This window comes from Octodon degus, unplaced genomic scaffold, assembly GCF_000260255.1.
Source record: "Octodon degus isolate 3935 unplaced genomic scaffold, OctDeg1.0 scaffold00131, whole genome shotgun sequence".
Taxonomy (NCBI): Eukaryota; Metazoa; Chordata; class Mammalia; order Rodentia; family Octodontidae; genus Octodon; species Octodon degus.
This window is the reverse complement of record NW_004524707.1, coordinates 1,410,409-1,422,681: the sequence shown is the minus strand read 5'-3', so window position 1 is coordinate 1,422,681 and position 12,273 is coordinate 1,410,409. Positions and strand designations below refer to the sequence as shown.

The 12,273-nt window shown below is 38.5% G+C and overlaps 1 protein-coding gene across 2 annotated transcripts in view; it reads left to right on the top strand.

Moving 5' to 3' along the window:
* The window catches only part of Fam72a (family with sequence similarity 72 member A), a 13,057-nt gene extending 1,889 nt beyond the window's left edge, over positions 1–11,168 (top strand). The window contains exons 2-4 of one of the 2 annotated variants that reach the window (XM_004641135.2): positions 1,261–1,338; positions 5,570–5,694; positions 11,074–11,168. In XM_004641135.2, the coding sequence (XP_004641192.1) occupies positions 1,261–1,338; positions 5,570–5,694; positions 11,074–11,168 (298 nt within the window). The remainder of the gene's footprint in view (positions 1–1,260; positions 1,339–5,569; positions 5,695–11,073) is intronic. The other variant, XM_023701238.1, reaches the window with a different exon arrangement.
* Positions 11,169–12,273: the final 1,105 nt, after the last annotated feature.

Here is a 12,273-nt window from a genome sequence, read left to right as displayed (position 1 = left end):
TTTTCCCCTTCCCCTTCCCCCATCTCAGTTTCTTTTCTTTTTAAAGAATAAGTTTTGTCTGTTGTTCTTTGGCAGAGCTAAAATAGTGATAGTTCTGGGTCCGTAAGATAGCTCAGCGGTCTAATGTGCCTACTTAAGCAAGCTTAGGCAAGTGCAGGGGACTGTGGTTCAATCCCATAAATAAACAAATAAAATAGTGATAGACCAATGTAGTAAGATATGTGTGAGTCAATTAACATGTAAGATCTTAAAAATAGACTTTCCAGGTATGTGCAGTGACCTCATAAATATTAACTGATTCTTGCAAAATATACTGTAATCCTATTTTAGAGTCTCTTTCAACTCCAGAGTTACAAAATTTGTTCTAAATGACAAAAATATATTCTATGCCAAGAATGTAGAGAAATTAGAACCCTTACATACTGTGGGAATATAAAAAGGTACAGCCCCTATGGAAACCAGTATGGTTATCAGTAGTCCCACATGATACTTGTCTAAAAGAATTCAAAGCAAGCCAGGTGGGTTGTGCATGCCTGTAATAGCACTCTGGAAGCTAAGGCAGGAGCATCTCAAGAACAAACCCAGCAAAGGCAATTTAGCAACTTAATGAGACCCTGTCTCAAAATAAAAAATAAAAAACAGCTGTAGATGTAAATCAGTGCAGAAGCCCTGACCACCAAAAAATAAATAAATAAATAAAAATAAAAATAAAAAAGTATATGTGTGTGTGTTCATAGTAAGATCTTGAAAAAATATTTGATTTGCACAGTCATATTCACAGCATTATTCACAATAGCCAGTAAATAGACATAATCCAAATGTCCACTGACCCAACTAATGAGTGAATAGACAAAATATATATACATACAGTGGCATATTCAGCCTTAAAAGGAAAACACTTGTGTCATGTGCCACAATCTGGGTGAACCATGAGGATATTGTGCTAAGTAAAATAAACCAGTTACAGAAAGACAAATGCTATATGAGTCTATGCAAATGAGGCATCTAGCATAGGTAAATCTTGGAAAGTCTAATGGTAGGGCCAGGAGCTGGTGGTTGCTTATGTGGGGGAATTGTTATGTCTTATGTAGAAAGCTTTCCAGCATAAAGAAGTCCAGGAGATTTGCTGCAGGATAATGTGACTATATTTAACACTTTTGAACAGTACATTTAAAAATTAAGGTGATAAATTTTGTTATTGTTTCGGCCACAGTCCAATTTTTTCAAGTAGATTTGACTGTGAACTTTTTTGTTCTGCAGCACAGTGGACTTCATTGGAAGATGCTATTTCACCGAAATCTGCAAGTGTAAACTGAAGGACATCGCGTGTTTAAAATGGTAATTGGTGGCAATATTCTCAATAGCCTCAGTCTGGAAGATGGATGTTGATGCCACAGCCCAGAGAAAGGTTCAGTGGGCTGCAACGAACACTGATCTAACCCATGCAGCGAGCCATTGCAAAACCATTTGTTACCTAGAGCTATTTTTTTTTTAAAGAGTCTTGTAATACTTCACATTTGTATATGATTTTGTAATTTTCAAAATGTACTCATAGTTATCTGAATTTTTCCTCCCAGAATAAGATAGTCGGGGGTGAGGGGACCACAGCACAGGAATTATAGTCATAAAAGTCAAAGTTGAGCCCTGGCCCATCCTTTACTGTCTATACAATCTTACATAAATTCCTTAAACCTCCAAACCTCTGAACTTTTGTTTCCTTGTTGAATTTTTTATCTTATTAATAGGTAATAAAATGTCTTCTGTATTTACCCTATAAAGTTCTTGTGAAGAGGACATGAATTATGAATGTTAAAGACTGATAAACTATAAATAAAACATAGATGAGAACTTATTGCTATTATCTTTTGAAAGGTAGGCAGCTTTGTGTTATTCCCATTCTAGAATAGTTAAAATTTTCTCACTTGAATGAAATTTGGGTTACAAATTGTAATTCTAATTATTTAAACCATCAAACTATTATGTGTTAGCAACTATTTGAATTCCTTCATTCAAGCTATACTTACATTGAAGACCTACAGGTAGGTACAAGCCATTGTTATAGTTCACCGATGGCAAATCCCTTAGACGTAAGGGCCTAAACTGTAACCCCAAATTCTCTTATTTACTGCAAAGTGAAAACACAGCGATTAAACTTGAATACTGTGTTTTTAGTTTAGAAAACCACTATTATTCAGTGCTCCGCTGCTGGGCCTGCTGACCCTGAGGGTTCTTCATGCCGTGTGCCACAAGTTTGCCACTGCTGTTGTAGGGATGAATAGGAGGGCACTTGTGAGCAAAAATGTCATTGACATTGGAATGTGATACTCTAGTGGGCAAATGGTCACAGTCAGTATTGTACTTAAGTAGGATGTTTAATATAGTGAGAAGTACTCCAAAGGAAATAATAGTGAGAGAGAGAGTAATAGAAGCTGGGAGAGTAGGTGCGTTATTTTAAATACCATGGTCAGGGAAGCCAACTCATAAAGCTATGACATTGGAGTCATGTCCTAGTGGGTGAAAAGAAACCAAAGAAATAGTGTTTTAGGCAGAGGAACAGCAAATGCGAAGAACTCATGCACAAAGAAGCTTCATGCCAGATGTGGTGGCACACACCTGTGCTCAGCACTCAGAGGCTGAGGCAAGTGCAAATCCAGCCTGGGCAACTTGGTGACTTCGTGTGACCCTGTCTCAGCAAATAAGGAGGGCTGAGGCTGTAGCTCAGTGTAAAGGCTCTAGATTCAGTCCACAGTACTGCCTCCCCCAAAGATGTTAACTCATGGGGCTAAGATGTGAGCATGGAGGGGAGGGAATAGTAGAAGAAGGCTCAAATGTACTCAGAACTGGGCTTACACCTGTAATCCCAACACTCAGGAGGCTGAGGCAGGAGGATCACAGACTGTGACAAGCCTGGGCTATACAGCAAGATCCTATCTCCAAAAAAAGTCAGAACCTAGACTCTGAAGCAATGTTATCTAAGAGAAATATCCAAGCTAATTAATTGTGTGTGTGTGTGTGTGTGTGTGTGTGTGTGTGTGTGTGTGTGTGTTTAGGGAAGGGTCTGCAGGGTGTTCAGGGTCTCACTACGAGGATCAGACTCATAGTGATCTGCCTCTTTACAGCCTCCCAAGAGCTGGGATTACGGGTGGGCGCCACCACTCCCAGTCTCAATCACTGTCTCATTGTGCCCTGGGCCGGGCACCACATGTAGGGGATTGAACCCTGGTCTCTGTGTCTGCCTAAGCAGGCACTTTAATCCACTGAGCTATCTGGCCAGCCCTAAGAAACTGGGCTTTGCTGTACAATTCAGGCTGGACTTGAACTGAAAGTGACCCTTCTGCCTCAGCCTCCCAAGGGGCTAGAATTATGAGCATGCATCAACACATCTGGCTAAATTTTTCTACTAATATTTTTAAAAGTTCAAAGGAACAAGTATAGTTAATATTAGCTGTACATTTTATTTAATACATTTGTATCCAAGTTGCAACACAATATATCCAAGATATTATTTCAAGATGAAACCAATACAAATAATTACTGAAATAATATCTTTTTTCTTCTTCTTCTCTTTTGCAGTACTGGAGATTGAACCTGGTGCCTCTTCTCTGAGCTACATCCCCAACCTTTTTATTTTTTTTACTTTGAGACAAGGTCTTTTTAAAAAATTATTTTTATTTTTTAGAGACAGAATCTCACTATACAGTTCAAACTGGCTTTGAGCTCACTTTGTAACCCAGACTGGTCTCAAATTTGCAATGATCCTCCTGTCTCAGCCTCCCAAGTGCTGGGATTACAGGCAAAACAAGGTCCTTTTAAATCACAGAGTTGCTCAGGCTGGGCTTGAATTTGCAATCCTTCTGCCTCAGCCTCCCAGTTTTTACATTTCTGTTTTTTTCCCCTGCTCTTTAAAATCTGGCTTACATTTTATACTTGCAGGAGATTCGTCTCAACACTCAGTGGTCACATGTGGCTCCTGTGGCTGCTGTTTTAGACCCAAGATCTTCTAGGGCAGGGTCTGCAAACCTATGGCACATGTTGTTTTTCTTTTAAGACAAAAGATGTTAAGGCATGAGTTGTTTTCTCTTTGACAAAAATAAGCAGGCTTGGGGCTACACTCTGGGCACTCATTTCTTTTTATTTTAATTTTAGTTTCTTATACTTTTGATAGACATAATAATCACATTTAGTAAACAGAATTTGTACCTGTATATAACATACACAGATACTCTTTTTTCCTTCTTCCTCTCCCCTCCCTTCAACCCTTTCTCTCTTTATTTACAAGAGTTTTGTTTCCATTTTATTTTCTTCTTTTTTGCTTTTGACCTTTGTTTACCTTCCCGTCCCCCTCCTTGGGCACTCATTTCTGAAGGGTTTGCCATCACTGTTCTAGACCTTGGTGTGGAGAGATGTTTTTATTTTTACTTCTGGCTCATGGGGAAACCACTGAAGGCGTTTTAACAAGGGAGCAAAATGGTCTGAGAATAAGGACTTAGTTTTGTCTACAGCTGGTTCTAGCACGTAGAACAGTGCAAGGCATGAAGTAGAGACTAAGTAAACTGTAGTTGAGTGGCTGAATGGTAAGTGAATGAAAATAGTGGTCATTAAAGTCCTAGAATTTACTCTTCCAAGATAGTCGCACAAATAGTAGTCAGTCCTCATCTAAAAATATTCTCTATTTTTACCTGTTTGCCTTCTAAGCAGATTATTATTAGAAGATGTATTTTGGAGGGCTTATATCTTCTATAGTATTCTCTACCGGGTCTCCCAAAAGTAACTGCCTCCCCCATCTCGCAGGTGAGATCCAGCTGTAGTAAGAATCTTTACAACTCAAAGTATAAATAGTTCATAGTTTAAAAAGAAATGCTAAAGTGTTCCCTGTATGTCTGTTCACTCTACTTAGCTAGGAAAAAAAATTGTGGACAAGTGAACTTATAATCATCAGGGTAATATGAAGACAGTAAGAACTTTTTCATCTTTTTCTAGAGCCTACAGATTTGCTTTAGTTCTGAACTCCTTCAAAAACACTGAAACTAAAATTAGAGCAGGCAGCTTGTGTTTAGTTTACAGGGACTCATGCTGTCTTCCTACTCTTCCATCTGTTGAAACGGTATTTAGGTGTTGGCGTGGAGCAGGAGCATGTAAGAGCCCCACTTGCCACAGTCTTGGGGCAGCAAAAGCCTCGCCCACCGATCTGAATCTACTTTATATGTTTTGTCTAAATAGCACATCAATTTGGGGGGTACTTCACAGAAAATACCACCTTATATTTGTTCTCTACAGAACAAATGCCATCCAGAAGCTGACTTCGGAGGAGCGAATACATAAAATAAAAGTAGCCAAAAAGAAAAGATGCCAGTGTGTTAGTATTATTGCACTTAACATACAGAGCACCCTTTTCCTACTTTGGGGTAAAACTGCAGCCATTATCAGAGTAACTCCCATCCTAAAGATTCTAGCAATGGGGTTGTTTGGAAGAAATGGAGTACGACTTCTGTGGCCTGTTTACGTTAGCACCTCAGAATGCTCCTGCGGGCCATATATGGTATCTCACGGCATTTGCGTTCTTTTTCAGTGGAAACATTGTCGGTTATCACGTGATAGTTCCCTGTACTTCCTGCCTTCTTTCCTGCCACAATGGACACTTCTGGATGTTTCACAGCCAGGCGGTTTATGGTATTAACAGACTGGATTCCACTGGTAAGAAACAAAAGAATGCAGTGGATGTCCCCCTGTGGCTGTCCCCAGCAGTTTCAGGGTAGAGACCTTCAGAGCTGAATGGGATCGGCTAGCCCAAAACTTCAGATAGTTTCTGATAGTTCTCCCAGAGAGTCGCCTGTAAGAACTAGTAGCCAAAATTACTCGCCACCAAATAGCTCAGCGGATTAAAGCGCCTGCAAGCAGGTTCGATCCCCAGGCCTACCGGGCCAGCCTCTGCCCCAAAGGACATGCTGAGACAATGATTGAGACTGGGCGTGGTGATGCACACCTGTAATCCCAGCACTTGGGAGGCTGTAAACAGGAGAATCACTATGAGGCCGATCCAGTAGTGAGACCCTGAACACCCTAGTAGTAGACCCTTCCTTAAAATACAGTAAAAAAATTTTTTTGCCATCTCTGTGTTGATCATTGCATTTAAGGGTTTCCAATTTGGCTGGGTTTCATGGTCTTTTTAAAGTAATACTTTAATTGCTCCAAAGTAGCACCTTGATACTTTTTATGACCTCAGAATTTTTAAGGATTTTATTTTATTTTTTGTCTCAGTATGTAGTCCAGGCTGTCCTTGAACTCACTATGTAGCCAAAACTGGCCTCAAAATCTAAGATCCTCCTGGCTCAGCCCCCTAAGTGCTAGAATTATAGGAAGACTTTAGATGTGATAGTCGTGTGTGTGTGTGTGTGTGTGTGTGTGTGTGTGTGTGTATGAAAGGAAAAAGAGAGTAGGCGTAGAGGCAAGAAGAAATGGAATAGGTAACCTCTATATCTGGTAATTCTTTAGGATAAAAATAGATGTTTTGACATCTATATTAATAAGTTATAGACTTTTAGTCAAGGGAAATATTTATTACCAATATTTTATACCAGTTACTTTTATAAGAAACAAACTACCGATTCTAAGAGGATGTATGTGATACTTTTCATATTATTTGGAGTCATTCAGTTTTTTTTTTTTTTTTTTTTTTTGGAGTCATTCAGTTTTATTATAGGATAGATGTTTTCAATATGTAATAGCTAGTTATACAGCAGACTAAGCTGGCATTAAGGAACTTGACAGGCAGGCCATGGTGGTGCACATGTGCAATCCCAGAACTCTGGAAGCTGAAGCAGGAAAAACACAAGTGTGAGACCAGCCTGAGCAGTTCTGTGACTTAGCAAGATACTGTCTCAAAAGAGAAAAAAAAAAAAAAAAAAAAGGGCAACTTGATGATTTAATTTGGTATAAACCTCTCAGATGTTTTTCTCTGTTTTTGTTTTTTGCAGTACTGGGGGACTGAACCCAGGGCTTCACACTGAGCTGTATCTCTAGCATGCATGCTTGCTTGCTTTATTCATTTATTTATTTATTTATTTACTTATTTATCAGCCAGGCTGGGCTTGAATTTGCAGCATACTTTTCTGTCCGTCTGTCTGTCCATCCATCTGTCTGTCTATCTGTCCGTCCGTCTGTCTTTCTTTCTTTCTTTTGAGAAAGGGCCTCACTATGCAGTTCAGACTGTCCTGAAATTCACTGTGTAACCCAGGCTAGCCCTGAACTTCTTCTTTTTGGGGGGGTTGGGGAGTGGCTCAGCCTAACCTGGGGGTGGGGCTGGTGCAGCATGTGGTTCTGGGGATCAAACTGTGGTCCCTGCACTTGCCTAAGCTTGCCTAAGCAAGCACTTTAGACATCTGAGCTATCTCACCAGCCCCTATATGTAGGTTTTCTTCTTCTTTTTTTTTTTTTTTTTCTTTTTGGCCAGTTCAGCCCACCCTGAGGGCAGGGCTGGTGTAGCATGTGGTGCCTGGGATCAAACCTCGGTTCCCTGCACCTGCCTAAGCTTGCTGAAGCAGATGCTTTAGACCACTGAGCTCTCTCACTGGCCCCCTGAGCTTCTGTTGATCCTCTTGGCTCAGCCTCCCAAGTGCTGGGATTTTAAGCATGCTTCACCACAACTAGCTTCAGGTTTTTAAATGTATGTCTTAGTCTTTGGAAATTAAAATCTATTTCTTTTTTCTTTTTTTTGTCTGTTTCTTTTAAACTTAATTTGCCTTCACAACCAAAAGCTCATGAATTATAATATAGGTTACCAGGGTCTTTAAACCCTCCCATTATCCTTGGTTTTCTATAGGCTGATTTTTTTTTTTTTTTTTTAAGTCACCTGGGATTCAGCTGTAGCTCTTAATTCCATATTTTCAGAGGTCTTAATTTAAGACTGTCTATGCTAAGAAGGCCTTTTTGAAACAAGGACTTTTCTGAGCTTCACTAAGTAGGATATGGGCTCCTAATTTAGGCCTTTAGTCTTATAATTGTATTGCTCATAGAACACATTAAAGGAACTTTCTGCCTTGATGTCATTTTTCGTGCTTCAAAGGATTCAAAACATTGGGTGGAGGATTTTCAATTTTGATTTACTTTTTAATATTGGTAAATTTTTCAAAGATAAAAGCCCAGCATTCTCCTATTAGCACTGAATCTAATCCATGAGAAACAGATGTATCACAGGATTTCCTTCCTCTCTTCTGAACAGAGAAAGGAAGGTGGCGCTTCTGTCAGATTCAATCTCCTAGTTTATTTTTTCTCCTTTGAACCAATTGTGCTGAGCTGCTTCATGGCTATGAGTATTGACTCTAAGAATATCAAACTTCTCCTTTATAACCTCACTACTGTGATTTAAAGTAAGATTTTCTAGCTGCCTTGTATATGAGTATTTCTAATGGCATTGGGACTATTCTTGAATCACTTGAATCAGTAACACCGAAAGAATGAAGACACGTCTTACAAATTCTAGAATGCTTAGATGCAAAACAACCCTTGTGGGTCTGTGTTCTAAGGTAGCCTTCACATAGAGATGGATTTTCCCAGCACTTTCCCAAAAGGGATTGGGAATTCTTAGCTCAAATTCCTTAGATTTTGTACAAATACTCTCAGAGTTTCAGCTCTCCATTTACTCTTCTGGGTTCTAATTTTTTTTTTTCCTTTGGAACAGGGATTGAACTCAGGCCCTCACGCTTGCCAGGGAAGCGTTTATTCCACTGAGCCATCTCCCCAGCCTCTGGGTTATAATTTTTACTTAGATTTGAGCCTATATTCCCTGCAATCTTATCAGCTTTTCAGTGCCTGTTACTAGAAGCAGATTTCAGTCTTGGGGGAGGGGAGGGCTATTTTTCACAATAAGTAATTCAAACCAAAAAATTACAGAAAATATGGTATACGACTATATACTCACTAGCATCAAATAAATGTGAATAAGTAAAATAACACAAATGTTAATTTTTTCTTTTTTATTATCTAAAGAGAATACAAAATAGTTTTTAAAAAAGAAAGAAAGAAATGATTAGAAACAATACAGAACTTCGAACAAAATCAATAGGAATTCAAGAGTGGTTTCTCTATTGCATAATGTTGTCTTCAAATTAGTTGCTCAGATTACCAGATATAAGCATGCAAAATTGGAAAAAAGAAAAGAAAAATTTAAGTATCGACAGCTCTGCTCTTTAGCCCAGCAGAAATCAGCAGCACAATTATCCAAGCCATCCTGCATGCATATGCATACATAAATATATTTTTCTCCTCTTTCCCTCACAAATGCTAATTTTTGCCCCGTTTAGATTCTTGCATTGCTTTCACAACAAAACAGTTGATTATTTCCACTGTTTCAACAGTGCAACAGACATCAATGCCCACGTCTCCTTGGGTACCTGTGCAGGATGGGCAGCTAGAGGAAGGAATAAGTGATATACTAGATTTGCTATACATGTATATGTATATTTTTTTAATTCACACAGTGGGTTGCCCTATATAACTAAAATGAGGTAAGTCTCTATATATCAAACAAGTAAACCACATAATGAACATAATGAATGGTAACTAGAGCAACACATACTGTTTTATACCATTATATAAAATTTTTAGATCTATTGCCTACGGTTGCACACATTTGTAAGCAAAGTAGTGACCCCAGCCATAGAGCACTGCTAGTGCTGGGAACTGGGTTCAAACCCAACTCCCGGGGCTTTGCTGGATAGCTCAGTTGTTTAAAGTACTGCTTGGGCAAATGCAGTCAGGCACATAGGACCGCAGTTCACTTCCCAGCTCCATAAGCTGCACCAGACCTGCCCTTAAGGCACCCTGAAGAGAAAAACTTCTCAAGCCCAACTCCACACCGCTCCAATCCCTTGCTCACTGTGTCTCTCCATGTGGCTGCAGGATGTCCTGAGTCGCTGAGTCTGCCCTGTGCCCACCCTAACAGCTGGACAGCTTGATACTTGTTTTCCTTGTTGAATTTCCTTGGCTTTCGTATAGGTCATTTTTTTTTCTAATTTGCTACTCTCAAGCTGTGATATAGTATGTGCCCAGAATAAACCATCTTGTTATCTTCAGTGCATTTGGTCTCATGTTGTACTCTGCCAGATCCTCCCTGTGAAATCTGAACTAATCTTTCTGTGTAAGATTTTAGGTCATTGTTCTGTACCAATATTGTCTGTTGCAACCTGGTCCTGAAGTTTATAGCTCTGTCCTGACAGCCTGTAGACTGAAGCCTACCTACTTCAAGGATTACAGTTCAGATTATAATTGGTGCCAAAATCTTGCTTTTTTATTTAAATCAGAAAAATGGCACCAGTTACTGCTATGCTTATGGAAGACATGAGGAGATTTATTCAGGGATTTTCCTTGAGCCCTTCAAAGGGACTCTTAATCTAAAAAGATCTTGTGATTTGTTTGTTTGTTTGTTTGTTTTGTTTTGTTTGAGACAGACTTGTACTATCACTAAGTTGTCTGGACTGGACTCCAACTTGCTGTCCTTCTGCCTCAGCCTCCTGGAGTGTTAAGACTTCGAGGCACTGGCCACCATACATGGAGTTTTTATGATACCACCTTTTTTTTTTTTTGTACCAGGAATCAAACTCAGGACCTTGTGTTTGCCAGGCCACTGAGCTTGATACATGGCCCAAGACCACCATTCTAAAATCACTATAATAGATTTAAAAATAATCAGTATAGAGTGATTATGGCATAACGTTGCTGGAGGCAGGACTTGAGAAAACAAATTCCTGAGATCCTTCTGAGTTTTAAGATTCTAAAATCAAGCTCTTGCTTAAAAGGGCTTAAAGGATGTTTGCAAGATGAGGTGTAGTTCAGCAGTAGAGCTCTTGCATAAGGCCCTGGGTTTGATCCCCAGCATTGCCAATAGCAAAAGGAATGTTTGTGTCCTAGATAGGTGATAGCTTTATTTGTAGTCCATCTTTTCATAGATGTTCTTTTCACTCTCTTTACTGTCGATACTGGTTCATAGAAGAATAATATATTGCTAAATTTTGTGTATCATGTCCTGAGTTGTGATAATTGTGAGCACTAAAGATTTTATGACCTTTTAATTTCCAGGTATAAACTTCCTACTTTGGGGCAACTTGCCAGAGATAGAAGAGACTACAGATGAAGATGTGTTAGATATCTCAGCAGAGGAATGTATTAGATGAATGGAATTATATAATATTTTTATAATAACTTTTTCCTATTTAATAATATGTTCATGGATCACCTTGAAAATTGTTAATAAGGATTTGCCAGTGATTTCTTTTTGCTTTTATTGTTATTTTATTTTGTTTTAAAACAAAAATGAAGAATTTGTTGATTTATTTATTTGCTGTATCAAATTAATTACCTCAATTTACTTTAAGTGAATGGAGTTTTTTTCTTCTATGCCCAATATAGATGTATTTTAACTTCAGTTAAGAAAAGATTCCTGGAAAAAGGGTGTTTTTACCAACTCATATATTTAATGATAGGTACATTAGTCTCAACTGAATATTAACAGTGTATTTTAAAAAGCAATGTGGCTGGGCATGGTGGGCATTCCTATAATCATAGCACTTGGGAGGCTGATGCAGGAGGATTGCCTGGATTTCAAGGCCTCCCTGGGCCACATAATGAGTTCAAGGCTGGCCTGAGGTACATAAATAATAAGACCTTGTCTCAAAAAAACAAGAAAAAGAAGAGCAGGGTATTTGGGTTTCCATGGGTACTGGAAACAGTGGTAACAACTGCTTTATTATGGAGCAAGACTAACTCAATTTATAAAATAAATGAAAACTTTAAAATACATAGAGAAATCTTCTAATTCCTCAGCATGTTGTTAGATACACATTTGTCATAAAATTATCAATGTATGTTTACCAAGGTTATTTATTTACATTATTCTAAAGCCATTATGGATGTTGTTTTTGAATGACAGATTTAGTAAACTTTCATCTTTAAGTGTCCCATTCCCTAGGGCTTTCTGTCTAAATAGCAAATTTTAGATAAGTAATCTCATTCCAAACCCTAAAGGAGAAAGAAAAAAAAAAGAAGTGGTTTGTTTCAGTTATTGTACATTATAAAATTTTTCTTTTTCATTGTTTGTTTATTTGTGTTTGTCAATTAAACTTATGTTCAGAGCCAAACAGGATTAGGAAAGTAGGGTAGTGCTGATCCTGGTTTTATGTGAAGCTGCAGTCAATGTGTCTTTTTAGCTAATATCTCAGTTGTAGGCATTTTGTCAATAAAGATACTGAAGCAGACTGAGTTGCAATTTTGTAAATAAAG